The sequence below is a fragment of the Mustela erminea genome, chromosome 19, assembly GCF_009829155.1.
Source record: "Mustela erminea isolate mMusErm1 chromosome 19, mMusErm1.Pri, whole genome shotgun sequence".
In the NCBI taxonomy this organism is placed as follows: domain Eukaryota; kingdom Metazoa; phylum Chordata; class Mammalia; order Carnivora; family Mustelidae; genus Mustela; species Mustela erminea.
This window is the reverse complement of record NC_045632.1, coordinates 20,624,996-20,648,111: the sequence shown is the minus strand read 5'-3', so window position 1 is coordinate 20,648,111 and position 23,116 is coordinate 20,624,996. Positions and strand designations below refer to the sequence as shown.

The following is a 23,116-nucleotide window of genomic DNA, read 5'->3' as shown; positions in this document are numbered from 1 at the left end:
AATAAAATAACATGCAAAGTAAACTAACTGTTCCTTATTAAATGGGAAAGAGGAGTGAATCCTCTTATAAAACTCCTTTAAAAAAAAATTCCACCCCTGCCTAAGCACAAATGATAGGATGATTTACAGCAAATCCAGCAAAATTAATCTGAGATACCAAATACCCCAAACATGAGTTATCTGAGCTTAACTCCTACAAACAGGAGAGCAAGGCAAGGTCTCAAACTAGTCCCGGACATTTCAAGAGGGTGGTGTGCACACTTGTGGTTTTGTGGTCTACAACCGTCCCACCAGCCCAGATGAGGCTGGGTGGTCAGGTGTCCCCATCTCGTGACAGCGTGCAGCCTGGCTCAGCAGAATCCAGCACAGAAATGTCTTGTGCCTTCTAGAGATAAACTCCCAGCTGAAATCTCACTGCTGTGGCTGCTTCCACCCTTTGGTGAGGGCGCTCACCAAAGACCCACACGAGACTTACTGCTGCATCCAAAAAGATGCACACTGCATCCGAAAAGATGAGCATTATTCTCCAAAGAGTTTAATTTGTGATGCATTATCTTTGTTTCATAGCAAATGGAAGCAACTGGATGATGTAATATATGATGCTGTAGTCACTTATGTCCTTCTGGCCTGTACTCTCTATGGATCCTATCCCATATTTTTCTCAAAAGCTTTTCTTCAAAGCATCCAGTCTGTGCCTGGCCACGTGGCTCACTGTAGGCATGCTGTTTAACTGTTCGTCCACTGAATAACATGATAGTGGGGTGTCAGGAAGCTCAAGCTCCCAGGGAGACATCATCTCTCAAAGAAGCTGGAAATCCAGGGGAGGATGAAGGGCCGGCCCTAGGTAGCCATGCCGGCACGGGCAAAAAAGCCAGAAACAAACGATACTCAGAGCTGGCTAAACACAGTGACAGCTGGAATGTGGGGAATCACACAGGGAGGGAAGGCCTCAGAGCCGGAAGAGGGGTGTGACCACTGGAGGAGCAGGAAGAGGCTAGAGGAGCACAACCACCCCTGGATTTGGGTCTGAATCCTTTCTAGGTCTATCTTCACCTGGTCACACTCCTCTGCTCCTCTAGAAAAGAATCAAGTTACCAACCCGACCGGACACCAACCTAATCCTGGCAATTCATAAACAAAGGGAGGGCCCCACAGAAACACTAATAGTGCACAGACGTGTGAATAACAAAGACCCAGTAGTTGCCCTCCCGAGGCCAACACAGTCCAAGAGCCACAAGAAGACACACCAAGACCCTGACCCCAGGCCCTAGGCAGACAGACTGTTGGCTCTCCCACTGAAGCTGCCTAGCAGGGCGATTCCCGGTGGCAAGCCAGAGTGAAGAGAGCTCACCCACAGGATCTGCTCAACATCAGAGCCTCAGCTGCTCTCCTGCCATGGAGCCTAGACACAAGCATCTGTCCCTTCTCCCATCCTGCGCTTCTCCTTCAGAGGCCTCTGCCCTCCTGATCTTACTAGGACTGGTCCACAGGAAAGCAAAGCAATCTTTCCAACACTAAAGTCTACTGTGGGGCAGCAGTCCCCCTTAGGCTCAGTTTTGCTTTACAGTTTCATTTCTCTATGATCAACTGGGGTCTGGAAGAGATGGTCCTCCTTCTGACACAGAGTCAGGAAGTCAATAGCAGCTAACATTATATGACAATACCTATATCGGTCACCTCACTTCGTCTCATCACCGAGGCACTGAATCATCTCACATCATCACAAGAAAGGTGAGTACAGCACAATAAGATATTCTGAGAGAGAGAGAGAGACCACATTTATTTAACTTTTATCACACTATATTGTTAATAATGGTTCTATTTTTTTATTTTGTTTATCTCCTACTCTGCCTCCTTCAGATATTAAACATCACAGGTACGCAGGTATAGGGGGTAAAAAAACAGAGTATAGGGTTTGGTACTACCTGAGGATTCCAGCATCCACTGGGGGTCTTGGAGCACATTCCCCATGGACTAAAGGGTGGGCTACTATATTCTTCCAGGACTTCCCCTCCACTCCCTACTAGATGAACTCTCAGTTTCTCTTCCTGGCATTAAGGGACTCTCACTCTGGCCTTACACCCATCTCTGTAGCTTCATATCCCTCCGCTGTCCTTAAAGCTCCCCAAAGCAATGGGTTCTCCCTTCTTCTATCCATTTTCTCTTGAAAACTACTCTTTCCCTGTTAAGGCCCCCATCTGGTCAGTGGGTGGCAAAGACCCTGCACCATGGAGAATGGCCAAGGCCTGGAACATCCAAACCCCGGGCACAAAAGGCCCCAAATCTATAGATTCAAGGACAGAGCACAAAGTGAGATGCAGCCCTGGGGCCCAGCGCTCTGGATCTTCTGAAACGCCTCGGTACCATGCCGGGGAAGGTGAACTCCAACGCTAATATCACACTAAGACCCCCTGCTCTTCTCTGGGGCTGGTGGGAAAGTGAGCTAATCAAAATAAGAGCCTCTGCCCATGAATCCCATAAACCTGGAAACCCCCAGCTCGAATGCAAACTAGTAGACCCTCCAATCTCCCCAGCCCCTCCTCCCCTGAATGTCCTAAATCCTCAATGAAGACGTGTCATTTGCTCCGTGGTCCAGAACCGGCTGCTAGTGCCCAAGTCCCTAACATCTCCAGGGTCCATGCCTAGCTCGCCCACCTTGGGCAGTCTATGTTCAACGAAAAGAACTGAATAGCCCCAGAGTCCGGAATATCTGTTGGTGCTTAAGTTTTCCTGGAGTAATTTTTACCCAGCAGGAGACCGGCGCTTCAAGAGGCTGGCAGGCAGGGATTCCCTCCTCCCTCCCCTGCGCCTTCACCACCCCCAGGGACCACATGGACTGAGGCTCCGGACCCCCACCCACATCCTCCCCCTCCAGCGGCCCCGCCAGGCGGTCCGCAAACCCACCGAGGCCACTCAGCTCTTGAACGACTGCCCCGCCTACTGCCTGCAAGTCTGAGCTCCCAGGACCCCGCATCCTCTGGCCCGTCCGGTAGTCGCGGGGGTCAGAGGGCACATTCTTTGCTACCCCGCACTCCAGGGGCAAAGAGAGCCCGGCGGACGACGGGACCCTCAAAGCGCGTGCGGGGTGATCCAGCCAGCGAGGAACTAGGGTCTAAGGGTGCCGCCCAGGGGCAGCCAGCCCAGCCTGGGGGCGCCGCGGGGCGCTGGCCGCGGAGAGGAAAGAGCCCCTCCCCCTTCCAGCTCCCGGGCCCCGCCCGGCCTCTAGGCCCCGAGGCGCAGCCGTCCCAAGAGAAGGGAGGCGCGGGATGAGACAGGAGGAAGGACACTTACTTAAAAGGCTACATAATTTCACTCCCTGTCCTCCTCGGAGCCGCGGCGACGCCTCCCGTAGCCCGGACTCGGACCTCGGTGCCCACCACCCCAGCACAGCGGTTCTGCTCCACCGCCCACCTCTTTACTCCGCCGTTGGGCGGAGCCGCACCTGGTCAGCCCAATGAGCGGCCGTCCTTATCCAGAGTGACGTGTGCGCAGAGCAATCATTGAGTCCGCCCAGCCGGGGTGGGGTTCAGGCGGCGCACAGTGCTTCCTACTCAACCCTGAGTCGCCGACTGCGCGTGCCCGGAACGGGAGGGGGCGGGGCCGAAGGTGATCTGACACTAGAGGTGGGGTCCAAGCTTGGTCCGGGGAAAGTGGGTTGGATCCTGATGGCGAGATCCGGGAGCCGTCCCGCCCTGCGAACTGCCCTTTACTGCTAGCTTTGGAGGACGGAGGTGCCCAGTTCTACGAGGCACACCACTCCGTCGCTGGCAGGGTCTGGCAGTTAGGGTCCCTGAGTTCGAATTCCCTCACTTACACGGACATCGCGTGACGTAGCCCCCCCCCCTTTTTTTAACCTGGGCCTCAGTTTCCCAGTCTTTACGATACCGGAGTGTTGGAACTGCCGAGCCCTAGTATTCCCGAACTGTAACGGGGAGAGGAGAAGGGGGAGTTGGGGGAACCCACACGTGACCTCCCCTCGCGGGGCCCCGCCCATCCACTGTCTAAGGGTGGAAGCGCCCTCGGAGGACGGGAGGGGGTGGGCGGATCCTAAGAAACCCTACCCCGCAGCCCTTGGCAGCGGCTAAGGCGGAGCGCGCGGCTCGGCGGCCGGCTAGCCCTGGCGACGGCACTGGAGAAGGATGGGGACCGCAACCCGGGCTTCGCAGAGAGCTCCTTGGAGGCGAGGGAGGTGCAGAAACTAGGCGTGTGACTCCAAGCAAATCGGGGGAGGATGGATGAGGGGATGGGAGATAGCTAACTGGGCTGTCTCTCTGCGTCCAGTCCGCAGAGGCGCACGTCGCTGGTCTCCAGCGGCTTCGTCGACAACATCGGAAGCGCCAAGCCAGTCTCGGGGCCATGAGGAGCGCACAGGCCGCTCGGCCGGGAGCCGCCGTCGGGGCTGGCAGCGTCCCGCTGCGCTGAGGGCGTGGAACGGAGAGGGGCGCGGGGGGCCGGGCTGCGCCAGAGCGCACAGCCATGGCGAGGGAGGAGTGCAAGGCACTGCTGGACGCTCTCAACAAGGCGACCGCATGCTACCACCATCTGGTGCTGACCGTGGGCGGCTCGGCGGACTCGCAGAACCTGCGTGAGGAACTGCAGAAGACGCGCCAGAAGGCACAGGAGCTGGCGGTGGCCACCCGCACCCAGCTGACGGCCGCGCTGCGCGACCGGGGCCTGGGCGCCGAGGAGCGCGCCGAGTTCGAGCGCCTCTGGGTGGCCTTCTCCGGCTGCCTGGACCTGCTGGAAGCCGACATGCGGCGCGCACTGGCCCTGGGCACTGCGTTCCCGCTGCACGCGCCGCGGCGGCCGCTGGTGCGCACAGGCGTGGCGGGCGACTCGGCGGGCGTAGCAGCGCGCGCCCTGAGCGTCCGCAGCTTGCGGCACGAGGCGGAGGGCAACTTCGACGTGGACGACCTGCGCCAGCTGGAGCGCGAGATCCTTCAGGTGAGCGAGATGATCCAAGAAATGGAGATGAAGGTCAACGTGCCCCGCTGGACGGTGCAGGCCCGGCAAACGGCGGGCGCCGAGCTCCTGTCCAGCGCCAGCGTACGTGTCTCCTCCGTGGGCGCCGTGTCCGTCCAGGAGCGCACGGGGCCCTGCGACCCGAACAAGGCCCTGGCCGCCACCGTTTTCAGCGCCGTGCTGCTGGCGGCTGTGGCCCTGGCAGTCTGCGTGGCGAAGCTGAGCTGACCGACACCCGACTTTTTCCTGCCACTACCGCTCCCTCCCGGGAGACATCCCTCGGGAACGACGGCAATCGCCTGGACTGGAGATGGGAGTGGGATTTGGCACGTTTAAGGGAAGGGGTTCTAAAACCCCGTGTTTGTGTGTGTGTGTGTGTGTGTGTGTGTGTGCGCGCGCGCGCGCACGCGACACACACACACGCATGTTTCAAGCACACATCTGCTTAGGCAGAACATGGTTTCCTCTTGCTGACCCGGGAGGAGTTAATTTTGCGCGGGCATCCAGGGCATTACCGCTAATGTATGCAGCAGCTTTATCCCCTATTAATAGAAAACCGTCCCACGGTGACCCCAGATTCCTCCGAGTTAATGGGTGACCACGTGTGCTGCTGGGGCGTGTTTACACGGAGTCTGAGTTTGGTGCCCCCACCCCTACCAGCGATTCCCACTCTCTGCGTGGGTTAGTTTGAAAGGGGGGTGAGGTGAAATGAAGTTGGGCCGGGGGAGTTGTTTTGCTGTGTGGGTGGTGATTTGGTTTCCTGGACAAAACTAAGAAGATGTAAGCAGGTTATATTACCTTAATCCTTTGGGGCCTAAGCTTAGGATAGTGTGCAAAGCGAAGTCCGTTCGAAGTGCTTTCTCTATGGCACACCATTGAGCTTCTTGGCAGAGTTCATCAATTAGTTACTAAAAGCAGCTAGAAGACATTTTGGTTTGGGGTTCGGTGACCTTCCCCACAAGTGCTGACCCTACTTAGGAAACCAGACATTGAAACTGCCCCCACTTGCCTATTGCAAGGGACTCTTCCCGGTCAGCCTGGAAGGCGCACAAGCTTTGGGAAGGACATAATGCTATTCAAACAGGCACTTTCTCCTTTGCAGGGGCTCATGTTTGTTCCAGAACTAGACCAGAGTTTTAGATCCTCCTTGGGGGGGAGGGCTGCAGAATCCTCTTTGGAGCCGTTAATCCTTTCTATCCCTTGGAATTTGCCTGCTGGCCAGTAGGAGAGCTGGCTTTGGAGGAAGCCACACAGCTCCCTGACCCTCACACTGACCCCTGAGAGGGTAAACCTCACTGCTGCATGCCGTGGGACCGGATTACCCCTGGAACTGGGTTAGAAGGCAACAGCTTCCACTTGGAAATTTCAGCAGCGTTTTAGAAACAAGAATCATTGAGGAAGAAAAACCATATAACCATATGTTGCCCTATCAAAGCCGGTTTCTTATAGAGGACATTTGGCCACGAAGTCATACGTGCCAATGAGTCAAACACAGTGGTCTTTACTTACACCCTTAAGTTAGTAAATATACATCTATTATGAAAATAGATCTTGAAGGCAGGAGGTCATAGCATAAACTAGTGGAACCACGGTGTACATAACAGAGGTTGGGTGACCCCTGCTTCTGTTGCTCAGTGAGTAAAGAAGGTGGAAACCCCTGGGTCCCAGGCTGAGCAGTGCCACCACTGGCCGCCTGTTTTGCAAAGAGAACATAGCTGGGGAAATAATGCTGAGAAAACACATTTACTTGTCAAAAGGTAATTTCGGGGCACCTAGGTGGCTCAGATAGTTGGGTGCCTGCCTTCAGCTCATGTCATGATCCCAGGTTCCTGGGATCGAGTACCCCACTGGGTGGGCTCCCTGCTCAGTGGGGAGCCTCATTCTCCCTCTCTGTCTGTCATGAATAAATAAAATCTCAAAAAAAAGGGGGGGGGTAATTTGGAATAAAACCCAGAGACTTTGGCTGAAAATGACAAGGTATTTTTTTTTTCATTTTTACCCTAAAAGTGGGAAAGAAGACCAGGAGGAAGGAAATGACAGTTTCACAAAGGGAGCTCGGAGGGCAAATAGGAGGGGTGCAGCCATGGTGCCCAGTCCTGAGGTCCACCCTTCTAGCCCAGCTCGCTTCCTTCCTCCTCAGCACACAGGTTACAGTACCTCAGAGTGAAAATATGGGATCTCCGTGTGTGTCTGTGATAATGGTCTTAAAACACCCACAAGGGCTTAAGCTGATTAAAAGTTTTATGACCTTAACTAATAAAAGAAACACCTTCTGCCTCATCTGAATAGGAACCACTTTAAATTCTTTTGCACCAGCCTGCTCAGGGTAACTTCAGAAATGACATAAAATTTTTCGAAATCCCCTCATGCCTTCGTTCCCCTCCCATAAACATCGCAATACAGAATCTCCATTCCCTTCCCGAAATCTCAGTTTTCCCTGTAGAGAGGAGGCTGGGCATTTTGTGACCCAATGTTGGAAACTATCCTTTAACACCTTTATTATACTCTCTTGTTTCTAATACAGTGACTCTTCTGTTCTTATCAAGTTGTTTTGGTTCATAACGACAACAAAAAATCGTTCAGCAGAATCTATTGAAAAAAGCCCATGAGGTGTTGTATAATCCACAGAGAGCAGTTGGGACAAATGTCTTTGTTGTCACCCTTTCCACCCACTTGGCAGACCCTTGGGTATTTAATTGTATGTGGAATCAGATGTGAACCTAATTCGAGTCCTCTGGTCACTGAAATTAGGGGTAAAAGGTTGCACGTGCACATAGGGGCGCCTGGGTGGCTCAGTTGGTTAAATGTCTGCCTTCAGCTCAGGTTGTGATCCTGGGGTCCTGGGCTTGAGCCCCACATCGAGCTCTGCTCAAGGGGGAACCTGCTTTCCTCTCTCTCTCTCTCTGCCTGCTGCTCTGCCTACTTGTGATCTCTCACTCTCTCTCTCTCTCTCTCTCTCTCAGTCAAATAAATAAAGAAAATTTTTTTTTAAATATTGCACCCACACACACACAAAAGCTGAATTACAATGAACTATTTATCCTGTGGACCTGTTAACCTAAAGAACTCTGTGTTTGAAAGTTTTAAGCATTAGGACTATTTGGTATTATTCGGAGTTCTAACATTTCCTACTAGAACTTTCGCTATGTGATGCAAGAAGAATCAGCTTCTGCTTGAGCAATAGGCTGTTGTCACTATATCTCTCTGCTCTCATTCCTATGTATATAATTCAAGACATTGCTTTCTGATAGAAGCCTGATTCCATTTAGGTGTTTGATATCAAAGTCATTAATTTCTAAAAACATTCAGTATGATTTTATACCATGATACAAGTACAGGGAAATTTTTCAAGATATTTAACATAGGATATATATGATGAGGTCAAAGTTAGAGTCTATGGCCAAGAAAAAAAAATCTAGTTTCCCATATTAAAGATACAAGTTAAAAGATAGATCTTTATATCTGAAATTAAATGCTATGATAAATACCTGTAAAGAGAAAATAACCCTGACTTCCCTTTTGGGAAAACGGTACTATTTTATCTGATTTGAAGAAGACAAGCAATTGGAACGTCAAGGCACTTACGGAAACTTTCAACTATTGCTAGTTATGGAAAAAAAAAAGAAACATTAATGCTTGTAGGAGAGAAAAAAATGCCTGGCAAATTCATTTTTTGTGTGCTTGAAGAACTTAATGCTTTTAAAAGCTGCAAAGGAAAGATTTTTGATAAAGAAAATTAGAGCATAACCTGCATGGTTTACTTAAGGTTTACAATAAGCTACATAAGAGACATGTGATGTCAAATGACAAGTCGTTTTGGTTTAAGAGTGTTTTGGTTTGCATGAGGATCCTGGTGATGCTGCATGGTCTGTTTCTACCTGCACATTGGTACATTTTTAGCTACTCAGTTGCATTTCAGAAATAGCTCTCCCTTCTGTAATGAATGCTTGCTTGTTAAGGGTGTGAGCCCTGCGTTGAGAGCCTGTGTGTTAGCCTGAGAAGGAAAGAATGTAAGACTCGCCTCTGTCTTCCTGTGGGGAGTGCCTCCTCCCTCAAGGCCAGATCAGCTGTTGATGGACAGGGACTCTGCCTCTTTATCCAAGTACCTCAGAGAAGTCATTGACCTTCCTGTGCCTGGGTTCCCTCCATGGTGAAACAGGGAGGGAGCCCTGACCAATGGACCCAAAGGTCCCTTCCAGAGTTTAAAACATTTAGTAGAAAGCAGTTACATATCAAAATGAAATGTTACAGTTTGATGGTTATTATCTAAGATTCCATATAAATTTAAAAAATCAGAATGAACTGAGCTTACTGTGATATTAGTCCATATCAGAATTAGTGGATGGACTTAAAAGCAAATTTGTATAAATGCTATTTATTTACAGTACTTAGATTAGGAATTTAAATTCAGACTATAGGGCGCCTGGGTGGCTCAGCGGGTTAAGCCACTGCCTTCGGCTAAGGTCATGATCTCAGGGTCCTGGGATCAAGTCCCGCATCGGGCTCTCTGCTCAGCAGGGAGCCTGCTTCCCTCTCTCTCTCTCTCTCTCTGCCTGCCTTTCCATCTACTTGTGATTTCTGTCAAATAAATAAATAAAATCTTTAAAAAAAAAATAAATTCAGACTATAAGTCTGAGTCCAAGAAAGCCTACTATTGATTAAACAGTTGGTTTTACCCGGCAATCGGGCTACCTAAACTAATTCTGGGAAATTATAGATGTGAAACTCTCACTTATCATGGAGGCTGGGAAAATCCTATTCTGTGAGTAACCTGGAGCCCTCAGAACCATGACCGCATTGGCTGCCTGCTATCAGGAAAACATGAGCACGGCATGGGTGGTTTTGTATGTGGCATCAGATCCAAAGTGGAATTAAAGGCTTCATGTCAACTGTTCATCTACCTGAAATTGTTTATTAAATAAAAAAAATTGGGGTGCCTGGGTGGCTCAGTGGGTTAAAGCCTCTGCCTTCTGCTCGGGTCATGATCCCAGAGTCCTGGGATCGAACCCCGAATCGGGCTCTCTGCTTGGCAGGGAGCCTGCTTCCTCCTCTCTCTTTCTCTGCCTGCGTCTCTGCCTACTTGTGATCTCTGTCAAATAAATAAATAAAATCTTTTAAAAAATAAAAAAAGTAACATGCAGTGTTTATAACTTAGTTGGAAAAGACGCCCTCAAAAAATTCAGGTATTGACTCTTGTGATTTAAAAATACATATATTCTTAATCTACTTTATGCCCATTTGAAGTGAAGTGAAGGTCCTGATCAACATTGTTACCCTTCACAGAATTCATTACATAAAGAGATATTCAGAAATTCTCTGAATTTCTGGATTCAGGATTCAGGATTATGAATCCCCAAGTGCTTCTGTACAGTATGATTATACTTGTCTTGTAATGCAGGAGGGAACCAGGAAGGGCAGTAGGTCTCCACATGAGCGATCTCTGGCTGTGGTCAACACAGATCAAAGTCACATTCAAATAGTATTCCTCAGTATTAAAAACTGACTGAAGGTGCAGGAACTGACCATATGCTGCAGCCCTGTGTCCCCAGGGACAAGATGGAGTTCTCAAAAAGCATTCTTTTCATTTACTTATTTTTATCTCATTCTTACAGGGGAATCTGGGTGTTTTCACTGCAGTACTATGAGATCTTGGGCACCCTTGTCTGTTGGTGTTTATAACCTTAGGCTAATATGACAAAGGTAAACAAGCCAAATGACAGCTCCCATTGGCAAAATGATTTTGAAGAGTCCTTTTAATATGCTGTTGCCAGAAAGCAAAGTTGAATGTCCCCTGCCTGTATGGATTGTTAGGCATATAGAGATCTACAAGGAAATATACAGAAATGAAAATATTTGTGAAGGTGGGGGAATTATGAATTGTTTTCAATAATTCAATGTTATATTGTTTTTACAATATAACAATAAAATTCTAAATGCTTTTATCATCCAGAAAATATTAGTGTTATTAAAATATAAATTTTAACAGTTAGGGTCCCAAAACATAATGAGAAACAATTTCCGAACCTTCTCACCTAAAAGCAAAGCAAAACAGTTTTGGAATAATCCTACCCCAGGGAATCGGAAGTTTTGACATTTAGTATCAAGACACTGTAGCCTTGAGGTTAAGAGCACTAAGTATGGAATAAGGTACAGGGGAGTTCAGATGTGATCACGCTGAAGAACTTCAATGTCTCTGACCTCAACATCTTTATCTTTGCAATGGTGTGAAGGTATACTTCATAAGGATATTGAGATAAGACTTTTTCCAGGCACAGGGAACAATAAATGTTGGCAGCCACAGTTGTTATTTATCAAACTACTTTAGAAGTCCCAACATTGGATAATTGGGGAAAAGAAACCATATGAAACCATTTACCCCATTAACTTAGGTAAAATCTGTCAAAAACCAATTAGAAGGTCAAAATTAGATACACTTGTCAAAATGACAGAAGGTCCCCCAATAATGGGTCCGTGATCAAAGGAGCGAGACTGATACAAAGCGAAGGTCAAGCAAAGCTTTATTTCATGCCAAGCATAGAGAATCAAACCAAGCGGCCCGGGGCAGTCTCTTACAAAGAGGCAACCCCTCCCTGCCTTACAGACTAATTTTATAGAGCAAAGGCCACGGGGTTGAGCCTGGCCACACACAGGCAGCCAATGAGATTGTTAACACACAGAGAAAGGGGCACAGTCATGCTAGGTCACAGGCGGGTAGCCAATTGAATTACAATTCACCCCATAGTAGCTATTTGAACTAGCCTATCACCTTGGTCAGAATTGGCACCCAAAAGGCAGGGCCCACACTCCCCGGTAGCTAGCAAGACGGTATGCGCCCCCACTGATTGGATGTCTCCACCTGGCCTGACCCGCCCTTGTGTTTGGGCTTTGTTACCTGGGACTGGTTTCCAGGACTTGCTTTTTTTTTTAAGATTTTATTTATTTATTTTACAGACAGAGATCACAAGTAGGCAGAGAAGCAGGCAGAGAGAGAGGAGGAAGCAGGCTCCCCGCAGAGCAGAGAGCCCAATGTGGGGCTGATCCCAGGATCCTGGGATCGTGACCTGAGCCAAAGGCAGAGGCTTTAACCCACTGAACCACCCAGGCACCCCTCCCGGACTTGCTTTTAAGTAAGTTCCCTGAGTGGGGCAGGGTGGCAGGGTCAGTTTAAGTTTTACTGCATAAACAACAAAATCACTGTTTAACCGGATGAATCGCTCTGGCTAAATAGGCCCTTACAATACAAAGGATCAAGTACAGATGGCTTATCTGGCAGTTGCAATCTATGCATTTTTAAGGTCAAATCCGTTGAGGTTTAAGTTAAATACAGTAATTTTTGCCTTTCTCAGGTGAGCGGTTTTGAGTTCTGACAAAGGGATGCAATCATGCAACCACACTGCAAACAAGACATTTTCAACCATCTCCCCTCCCTGCCCCACCCCAACCTCTGGCCCTGTGCTTTCCTAGTCGATCCTTTCCTTCTGCCCCAGGCTCTGGCAACCACTGACTTCGTTTCTGTCCCTACAGTTTTGCCTTTTCCAAAATGTCCCATAAATGGAATCCTTACATATTTGAGAAAACAATGCTGTGAAACTTTTAAAAACTCTTTTCAATAAACATTTTGAGACATAATTTTTCTATGGTGATTCAGGGGGCACAGGATGTTACTGGTCAATCGCAGGTGTGTTTTGTTTAACCCAGGTGACATGCCTTGGCTCCTAGGAAGGCTGAACAGGTTTTCCTGATACCGTGGAGTGTCCAAGCTCAAGTTTTCTTTTGTGGCTAGCCCCATAGATCATATTCTCTTTCTTTCCGGTTTTGTTTTTAAGATTTTTATTTATTTGACACAGAGAGAAAGTATGAGCAGGAGGAGAGGGAGTCAGAGGAAGAGGGAGAAGCAGGCTCCCCACTGAGGAGGGAGCCTGATGCAGGGCTCCATCCCAGGACCAGATCATGACCTGACCTGAAGGCAGATGCCCAACTGACTAAGCCACCGAGGAACCCCTTTTTTTATGTTTTAAACTGAAAAGCCTGATAAATAATGGATAACAGAAATGAATTTGGGCTTGCTGAACTCGAGACCAAACTAAAAGACTGCACACACCTATAGGTGAGAAGCAACAGGAAACATGAGGCAAGATTTTTTCCCCCCAAGGCCTACCATGTTCTAATCAAATAAGGATTTTCTCAATTTTAAGTAAAGCTGGCAGGACTGGTAGAACATAAGAATGAAGACAGTTGAGTCTGGGGCGCCTGGGTGGCTCAGGGTAAAGCCTCTGCCTTCGGCTCAGGTCATGATCTCAGGGTCCTGGGATCGAGCCCCTAATGGGGCTCTCTGCTCAGCGGGGAGCCTGTCTCTCTGCCTACTTGTGATCTCTCTCTGTTAAATTAAAAAAAAAAAAAATCTTTAAGAATGAAGAGTCAAGGGGCACCTGGGTGGCTCAGTGGGTTGAGCCGCTGCCTTCGGCTCAGGTCATGATCTCAGGGACCTGGGATCAAGTCCCACATCGGGCTCTCTGCGCGGCGGGGAGCCTGCTTCCCTCTCTCTCTCTCTGCCTGCCTCTCCAACTACTTGTGATTTCTCTGTCAAATAAATAAATAAAATCTTTAAAAAAAAAAAAAAAAGAGAGAATGAAGAGTCAACTGCCCTTAGCTATGAAGCAGCTGTGTCAAACAAAGTGACTCACTCATGCCAATGTGGCACATGTAACCCCTAGAGCTACTAGGGGGTCGCTGTGCACACTTACTGTGTGACCTGGAGCAGCTGGCACTGGGCCCCTCGCAGGACAGGCCTGGGCAGGGAACTCTGAGACTATGCCAATAGGTTTGGAGACTGTTTCCAACACTTACTTGCTGGCTGTGACTTTTAAAAAATCACTCTGGGGCGCCTGGGTGGCTCAGTGGGTTAAGCCTCTGCCTTCGGCTCGGGTCATGATCTCAGGGTCCTGGGATCGAGGCCCGCATCGGGCTCTCTGCTCAGTAGGGAGTCTGCTTCTCCCTCTCTCTGCCTGCCTCTCTGCCTACTTGTGATCTCTATTTCAAATAAATAAATAAAATCTTTTAAAAAAAAAATCAATCTGACCTCTTTTCTTGCCCATGTTCCCACACAGTTGGAGGCTTGATCCTTTGCGACAGGCGTGACTGATCATATTCCCAGTTTATTATGTCCTAGACTTTCTTAGGCTCTTGTCATAATGAAGTTATAAATATGGACAGAATGTCCTGCTGAAATATCTTTTTTCCCTTATTGCTTCTAAAGTCTGAGTCCACGTGTCCTGGGTGGGGACAAGGAGGTCCTCCTTTCAGGTGGCTGTGAACGACAAGACTATTCCTCGCCGGAGACAGTGACAGCCTTAGTCCTACCAGTGACCGCACTGGGAACTAAGGCACTAGAGGCGGCGCCGGTTCGCCTCGCCGCCACGCCCCCCGCCCCCTCCGAGGCAGGCGCGGACTGAGGCCAAACAGCCCGAATTCACCCCGCGCCCATTGCGCTCGCCACGCCTCAAGCTCGTCCTGTAAGACACCGTTGTGGGTCCCCAAGCCCTGGACAACCGCTGGGGGCGGTAAGTTCGGTGAGCGACAGCTCCCGCCGTGACGTAGCCCGGAGCTTGGTAGCCACCCGCCGCCGCCCGCCATGAACGGCTCCCTGCGGCCGCGCGCCAGCAGCTGGCGGCGGGCAGCCACCGTCGTGCTGGCGGCTGGCTGGGCGCGCCCGAGCCCTGCCGCGTCGTCGAGGCCCCCCGAGGGCTTCCGGCTGCTGCTGCTGCAGCGCTCCGGGAGCCAAGGCTTCCTGCCCAAGGCGCACGTCTTCCCGGGAGGCCTGGAGAGCACCGCAGACAGCTCGGCAGAGTGGCTGCGCCTCTTCGCGCCGCATCACCGGCCGCCGCGCTTCGGCCTGGCGCCCGCACGGTCGCGGCCAGCCTCCTTCCCGGGGCTGCCGGACGCCCCCGCCACCGTCGCCGACGGGGACGCCGCGGCGCTGCCGGATGACGTCGCCTCCCGCATCTGCGCCATCCGCGAGACCTTCGAGGAGGCGGGCGTGTTGCTGCTGCGGCCCCGGGCCGCCCTGCCCGCCGTTCCCGAGTTGGGCCGGGCGCTAGCGCCGCCACCGGGCCTGGACGCTTGGCGCGACCGCGTCCGCCGCGACCCGCGCCACTTCCTGAGCCTGTGTGCGCACCTCGACTGCACGCCCGACATCTGGGCGCTGCACGACTGGGGCGGCTGGCTCACACCGTTCACGCGCCCCGGCGGCCGCCGCTACAACACGGCCTTCTTCTTGTGCTGCCTGAGCGAGCCGCCGCCGGTCTACCCAGACTTGACCGAGGTGGTGAGCTGCCAGGTAGGGCGTGCTGGGCCGGAGTGGGGACCCACCCGAACTTGAGAATGAGGGCCCCGGCCAGTAGCCAAGGCCCACCTGGAACCTCCCGATAAGCCCAGGATAGAGAGGCTGATGACAGGTGTTCTCCCAACTATGATGGGGCTCCAGCCGGTGGACCTTATCTACCTAAGATCATGGCTTAGCCTGGCCTACCTTAAAGGTGTTCAGAGCCCTTATATTAGCCTTCTGCTGGGCAAAATCCCCTAACACGAAGGCTGTTTTATAACGAAGGATTGACTTATCTCATGTAATTTATTGAATGGGCGGGATGGGGGGGAAGCCTCGGTGGCTCAGTGGGTTAAAGCCTTTGCCTTCGGCTCAGGTCATGATCCCAGAATCCTGAGATCGAGTCCCACATCGGGCACTCTGCTCAGCAGGGAGCCTGCTTCCTCCTCTCTCAGCCTGCCTCTCTGACTACTTGTGATCTCTGTCTGTCAAATAAATAAAAATCTTTAAAAAAAAATTTATTGGATACTGGAAGTGAGCAACAGTATGCGTGTAAGCATGTCTTTGGTTTACCTTCATGATCTCCTGCCTGACTGGGAGCTTGCTCATTCCTCCTGCGCAGGGTTGGTTACCAGTAGTGACTAGCGAGCTGCGGGGAAAGCTCAAAATGCAAAAGTAACGTTTCTACTGAATGCATTTGGCTTTTTCAGCGTTCTGAGTTTGCGAAATTGTAAACTGAACCAAAGTCCGGTCGATGTAGCTTCCTCAGAGCCATAGAGCCCACAGAGAGGGCATGGCACCCAGGAAGTCCAGCCCTTAGCCCTACAGGCCAAAGCCAGGACCTTGGTGAAATGCTCTCTGCTTTCCCCAGCTTCCCAGTCCAGGCCTCACTCTGCCTCTCCCATGGTTCCCCCAGGAGGGACCTGAGGAAGATCCCCGAAATGTACAGTGCTGCTCACCTGCGGGGCTCCTTTCTGAGCACTTTACCAGCATGAATTCATTTCATGCCCACCACAGTTAATTATGCCCTCAGATAACATCCTCTATGTGGTTTCAGTCTTAAATTCATGGAGACTCGTTTTATGGCCACCAGTATGGATCTGTCTTGGTGAATGTTCCCTTTGCACCTAAAAAGAAGAATGCTATGTTTGATGGAGTGTTTGTAAAAATGTCAATTAGGTTTAATTTGTTGGTAGTGACTTTCAGTTCTTCTGTGCCATTTTCTTGTTCTATCAGATATTGACAGGAATGCTGAAAAAAATTTTTTTAAAGATTTTTTTTAAATTAGTCTCTACAGCCAACATGGGGCTCATATTGAGAACCCCGAGATCAAGAGCCGCATGCTCTACTGCCTGAGCGAGCTAGGTGTCCCAGGAATGGTGACATTTTTAATGAGTAATTATAGATTAGTCTTTTCCTCTTTTAGTTCTGTCAGGTTTTTCTTCATGTATTTTTTTTTAAAGATTTTTATTTATTTATTTACAGACAGAGATCACAAGTAGGCAGAGAGAGGGAGGAAGCAGGCTCCCCACTGAGCAGAGAGCCCGATGCGGGGCTCAATTCCAAGACCCTGAGATCATGACCTGAGCTGAAGGCAGAGGCTTAACCCACTGAGCCACCCAGGCACCCCTTCTTCATGTATTTTGAAGCTTCCTTGTAAGATGCTGCATAGACATTTAGGACTAGACATTTAGGACTGTTAAAGCTTGATGGATTAACCCTTTAATTATTTTGAAATGAGCTTCTTTATTCCTGGCAATATTTCTTATCCTGAGATCTGAAATTTCCTCTGTCTAATGCTAGTAGAGCCACTCTCCCTTTTATTTGATTAGCAAGAGCATAGTATCTTTTCCCAGCCTTTAATTTTAACTTGTCTGTATCTTTACTTTTGTTTTATTTTTTAGAAAATTTATTTATTCATTTCAGAAAGACCATGAGTGGGAGGGCTTCACCAACTGTACCACCCAGGCACCCCTCTGTCTTTATATTTATTTATTTATTTTTAAAGATTTTATTTATTTATTTGACAGACAAAGACAAGTAGGCAGAGAGGCAGGCAGGGAGAGAGGAGGAAGCAGGCTCTCCGCTGAGCAGAGAGCCCGATGTGGGACTCGATCCCAGGACCCTGGATCACGACCCGAGCCGAAGGCCAAGGCTATAACCCACTGAGCCACCCAGGTGCCCCTGTCTTTATATTTAACATATGTTTCTTGTAGACAACATATGCTCTCGCCTTTTTTTTTTTTTTTTTTAATCAATAGCACAAGTTCAACCTTTCACTTGGGGTGTTTATATCATTTATATATGTCTATATATTTAAGTATTTATATTTAGTTCAAATCTGTCATTTTGCTTTTAGTTTTTTTATCTGCCCTATTTTTTTTTTAACTTGATTTATTTGACAGACAGATCACAAGCAGGTAGAGAGGCAGGCAGAGAGAGAGGGGGAAGCAGGCTCCCTGCTGAGCAGACCCTGGAACCCTGGGATCATGACTGGAGACGAAGGCAGAGGCTTTAACCCACTGAGCCACTCAGGTGCCCCTGCCCCATGTATTCTTTGCACTGTTTTTCTTTTCCTGACTCCTTTTGGATTATTTAAAAAATTTTTAAGAACTCTGTCTTACTACCATTATAGACTTATTAACTATACCTCTTTATGGTTATGGTAGGGTTTGCAATATATAGGTTTCATTTCATGTATCATGTTAGAATCTTAAAATACACTTAAATTTCTCCCCCAATGTTCATTAACTATTGTTGTCATACATTTGACTTTTATTATTATTATGAACTCTACAATACACTGATTATTTTGCCTTAAATAGTCAATCTATTTTTTTTTAAAGATTTTATTTATTTATTTGACAGAGAGAGATCACAAGTAGGCAGAGAGGCAGGCAGAGAGAGAGGAGGAAGCAGGCTCCCTGCTGAGCAGAGAGTCCGATGCGGGGCTCGATCCCAGGACCCTGAGATCATGACCTGAGCTGAAGGCAGCGGCTTAACCCACTGAGCCACCCAGGCGCCCCTAAATAGTCAATCTTTAAAAGACTGTGAAAATGAGCAAAAAATGTCTTTTATGTTTACCTGCATATTTACCATCTTCATTCCTTTGTGTAGATTAAAAGCAACTGGTTTCTTTTGGCCTAAAGAACTTCCTCTTATAGGGCTTGTATTTCAGATCTTCTGACAAGGAATCTTATAAATTTTGTTTATCTGAAAAATACTTCATTTTGCCATCATTCTTCCTTCCCTTTTTTTTTTCTGGCCATCATTTTTCTTGAAAGGTATTTTGGCTGGTTATAGAATTGCAGGTTAACAGATTTTTTTTTTCCTGTCAGTACTTAAAGATGTTGCTTTGGTATATTCTGGTTTGTGTTGTGTAATTTAAGATGAGAAGTATGCTTTTAACTCTTTGTTCCTCTGTATGTAATATATTTTGTTTTGGTGTGTGTGGCTACTCTAAATATTTCCTCTAAATCCTTGGTGTTTATCAATTTGATTATGATGTGCATGGTTTTCTTTTTATTTTTTTATTTATTTCTTCAGATATTTTTCACTTTTCCCTGTTTTCTGGGACTCCAGTTACACATTTATGTTGGATTACTTAATAATGTCATTGATACCATATATATATATATATATATATGGTATATATATATATATACACCATATATATATTTTTTTTTTTAGATTATTTTCTCTCTTTATTTTGAATAGATTCTAGTGCTACATTTTCAAGGTCTCTCTCTCTCTCTCATATGTAGCACCTAGCCTGCTGTAAATACTACCCTATGTTTTTTTTTTTTAAGATTTAATTTATTTATTTGATAGGGAGAGATGACAAGTAGGCAGAGAGAGAGGGAGAAGCAGGCTCCCCGCTGAGCAGAGAGCCCAATATGGAGCTCTATCCTAGGTCCCTGAGATCATGACCTGAGCCGAAGGCAGAGGCTTTAACCCACTGAGTTACCCAGATGCCTCTCTGTCCTGTGTATGTTTCATTTCAGAAACTTTTCATTAGCCAACCTTTTGGGGGCAGGGTGTCAACCCAAATATTATTACCAAAATTTTCATGTTGTCTCAGAGGAATCTAGCAAGTCACATTAATGAATTAATGAATTAGTGAATTAACAACTTCAGTTAGATTTGCATACTAACCTAACGATTTCAAATCTTTGATTGCCTCTGGAATAAACCTTAGGAGCCCCAACCTTTGTCTTCCACAGTGGTCATCTCCATCAGAGGCAACTGAGAGTTTCATATCAAAGGAAATTTGGTTTGCACCTCCACAATTCTATGAAATAAGAAGACTGGGAAATTTTGCCTCTCTCTCTGACTTGCACAAGTTTTGTTTGGATGGTGCATCTGAAGAAATGGAAAGATGGCTGCCGATCACATTTTTAACTGCTGATGGAATGCTCGAGCTTTTACCAGGTAAGTCAGTGAAGTACCAGTGCTTTTTCACATTTAGTATTCACATTTAATGCACAGGGCTGTATGGCAGTATTGCCCAGCATGGAGACATGAATTACTGTCGTTTTACACAATACAGCAGTTTATTAAGTAAGGTCTAATTCTATAAAATATCCATAGTGTTTATTTTAACCAAAAGTTCTGAATATTTCACTTTATACACACACATATACATTTATTTAGATGTTTACTAGATCTTGACAAAGTTCTTTCTTATATATTCTCATATTTTTACATTTTAATTTTGAATTATGAGAACAATGAAGTTGAAAACTTCTGTTTTCAAGTACATTCTATTAAGAACTTGAAATTACGGGCAATCGTCAATTTATTTGAATTAGGGAGTTTGTTGGTGGTCAGTTGTTGGACAAGTGCCAGGTAGGGGTTTTATGGCAGTTTACAGTGGGGTTTTGTGACCTGTCTCCCAGCTACTTGGTTTAGTTCTCAGAACGGTGATAATATTTGTTCCTCATCCTACAGAGGGATAGTTTAGTGGTCTTGATGTGTAAAGACAATTTCGATTATTTAACCTTAAAATTATTAGAACAGCCCACATTGAAGCCCAACAATATATGGATATCAAGGCCAATATTGATATTGACTAGGATAAAGCAAGTCATGGGCCAGTCTAAAATTGATAGTTTGTGATGGAAAAATACCAATCATAAATACTTTTTATGTGCCCAAAGAAAATTCTTGGGTGGGGAATGGGACTGTGGGGAAGGAAAGAAATTTAGGTAAGCTCATAAAATTAGAGTTATTTAACACCTGTCTCAGTTCTAGACACGACAGAGATGAAAATAAATACCAGTGTATGTCACTAACGTATTGGAATGTTTTATAACATAACACTGTAGAATCAAAATACTATTTTTCAGGAGACGAGCTGTACTTAGAAGATTCAGAATTTTTAGAAAATGCTATGTCCACTGGAAAAAAGACTGAAGAAATCATGAAGGAAGGAAAGACATTTCACCGGCTCGTTTTACACAGCCGCCATGTGTATAATCTCCACGTGACTCTCCAGTCAAAGTATAAACATGTTTATCCTAAGACCTATATAATAAGTAAGAGCCATTTGTAGAGCACTGCATATTTGTGCTTGCTTGGTTGACCGCTTGAAGTTGTCCTATGGAATAGGGAGGGTTGACTAGACCTGCTTGGAGCGCAAGGACCTGCCTGGAAGTTACAGTACAGTCTTTCACATTTTAACTGTATTATAGCACTTCCTTGTTTATTTCATTCTTCAAAACTTACAATCTGGGTGCCTGGGTGGCTCAGTTGGTTAAACAACTGCCTTCAGCTTGGGTCATGATCCCGGAGTCTCAGGATCGAGTCCCATATCGGGCTCCCAGCTCCAAGGGGAGTCTGTTTCTTCCTCTGACTTCCCCTCTCATGCTCTCTCTCACTGTCTCTCTCTCAAATAAATAAAATCTTAAAAACAAAAACTTAACAGTCTCACACAAGTATAATGATCTTGTTCCCAGATTGAGGGAAAAAAACCTCTCAAAAGGGTTTCCACTTCTGTATTATTTTTGTATTATTTTATTATCAAAAGTTTAACTAAGACATTCTCCTGCTATTGTCTGGTGTATTAGCACTTTCCTTGATGTGCTTGGGAGCTGGATCTGTGACTCCCTGAGACGTGCTGCTGGAATTAGTTTAAGGGTGTCTGATTATACAGGGAACAGTAAACTGAGACGACCTTCAGGTGATAGGATCATTATTTTCTTGTTATGTCTTTACCTTGATGATTAACCTTCAATTCTGTTTAATACTAAAAGGCCTTAGTTGTTAGGTTTATCAGATGGGAAACCTATTTTAAAGGCTATGAAGCCATAACAAAAAGCCATAATTATTTTTACTCTGGAGTAGTAGCTAATGAATACTGAGATGTAGATGAATAGAGAGATGTAGAACTAGTCATCATTCATTGGTGTTTTATTAATAATGCTTATTTTCAATATGGGTTATTTTTTCATGTTCCTTTAAGAGGAATACTATTTTGATTAAAGATGGGAAATGGCTAAGACATCAGTTCTGTTTTCAGATGCTTGACTATATCATCCATAATACAGTGGACTTTATTTTTCATGAAATGTCTTAATTTTCCTACCTATAAAATCAAGGTATCGATGAATAAGGTATATGTGTATTACTTAATCTTGGTTGGAGGAATACATCTAGATTAGTGGTTCTCCACCCAGAGCACTTTTGCTCAGGGGACGTTTGGCAGTGTCTGAAAACATTTTCGGTTGTGAGCTTAGCTGCTTCTACCACCTAGTGGGGAGAGCCCAGGGATGTGGTTAAATATCCTACAGAAATAGGACAGCTGTCCACAACAATTATCTTGTGAAGGTTCAGAAACTCTGATCTAAAGTAAAATCGCTTTTCTTCAATGAATGGTCCCAATGTGTACATTTTGAGAACCATATGCTGTTAGCATTCCCTCTGGCTTCTGGACCTACAGAAGTTCTCCTTACTGATTTGGCTTTGGGCAGAATACTGTTTCATTCTCACAGAAAACAATGTTACAGCTGGAAGAGAACTCACTGAGCACCATTATTTTGCCAATTAGAAAACAGAGACAGCTTCACATAGCTCATCAGTGCCATAGCTAAGAGTAGAACCCGATGCTTTGACAAGCAAATGACATCTGTCGCCTACCACCAAAAGCAGAAATGGGAACAATTTGGTCCACCGCGTCTTGGTATCATCGTCACCAGAGAAGCCACAGTACAGCCAAGTACTGGTGGAATAACGTTGTATTCACATGGAGAAGAGGCAGGGCAGAATCGGTTCCAGTAGTTCAGGTGAGGCCCCCACAGCCACCAGGTGCTCCCCCTGCAGTGGACAGATATAGTCACAGGTTTGGCCAGGTGTCCTGGGATGCACGTGCTTACGCAGAGCAAAGGAGGACAACATTGAGTCTGAAACGGAGAAAGACGTCCCCCAGAAGGCAATGAGGCCAGCACAGGCTGTAAAGACTCTGTTGGTAGTGGAATGTTCCAGGCTCACTTCCGTGGCTGGGAGAGAGGGAGAGAAACTGCACAGCACCGCCTTTCCCAACCCTCTTATCCCTATACCCTTTTTGCTGGAGTTATGTGGTTCAGTGGATGATTTTAGGAGAAGTGACAAAGTAATTTTTTTTCTTTTTTTTTTTTTTTAAATTTTATTTATTTACCTGACAGAGATCACAAGTAGACAGAGAGGCAGGCAGAGAGAGGAGGAAGCAGGCTCTCCGCTGAGCAGAGAGCCCGATGCGGGGCTCGATCCCAGGACCCTGAAATCATGACCCGAGCCGAAGGCAGCGGCTTAACCCACTGAGCCACCCAGGCACCCCAGTGACAAAGTAATTTGACG

At 47.2% G+C, this 23,116-nt stretch overlaps 3 protein-coding genes across 8 annotated transcripts in view; 2 read left to right on the top strand and 1 right to left on the bottom strand.

Moving 5' to 3' along the window:
• ANKRD27 (ankyrin repeat domain 27) overlaps window positions 1–3,439 on the bottom strand; it is a 52,652-nt gene extending 49,213 nt beyond the window's left edge. For 3 of the 5 annotated variants that reach the window (XM_032323497.1, XM_032323500.1, XM_032323499.1), the window contains exon 1: window positions 3,292–3,438. The gene's annotated coding sequence lies outside the window, so the exon portion shown is untranslated. Of the gene's footprint in view, window positions 1–2,904; window positions 3,194–3,291 lie in introns of those variants that run through there. The other 2 variants (XM_032323501.1, XM_032323498.1) reach the window with 2 other exon arrangements.
• A 637-nt stretch (window positions 3,440–4,076) lies between these two features.
• Window positions 4,077–7,757, top strand: RGS9BP (regulator of G protein signaling 9 binding protein). 2 transcript variants are annotated; one of them, XM_032323505.1, is made up of 2 exons: window positions 4,077–5,046; window positions 6,970–7,757. In XM_032323505.1, the coding sequence occupies exons 1-2, from the start codon at window positions 4,477–4,479 to the stop codon at window positions 6,997–6,999; spliced, it is 600 nt and encodes a 199-aa protein (XP_032179396.1). In that variant the 5' UTR covers window positions 4,077–4,476; the 3' UTR covers window positions 7,000–7,757. The 2 variants fall into 2 exon arrangements, with proteins under 2 accessions (XP_032179396.1, XP_032179394.1); XM_032323503.1 differs by lacking the exon at window positions 6,970–7,757 and having other exon boundaries at window positions 4,077–5,341.
• A 6,661-nt stretch (window positions 7,758–14,418) lies between these two features.
• On the top strand, window positions 14,419–22,077 carry NUDT19 (nudix hydrolase 19). Its single transcript, XM_032323502.1, has 3 exons — window positions 14,419–15,298; window positions 19,507–19,714; window positions 20,632–22,077. The coding sequence occupies exons 1-3, from the start codon at window positions 14,594–14,596 to the stop codon at window positions 20,835–20,837; spliced, it is 1,119 nt and encodes a 372-aa protein (XP_032179393.1). The 5' UTR covers window positions 14,419–14,593; the 3' UTR covers window positions 20,838–22,077.
• Window positions 22,078–23,116: the final 1,039 nt, after the last annotated feature.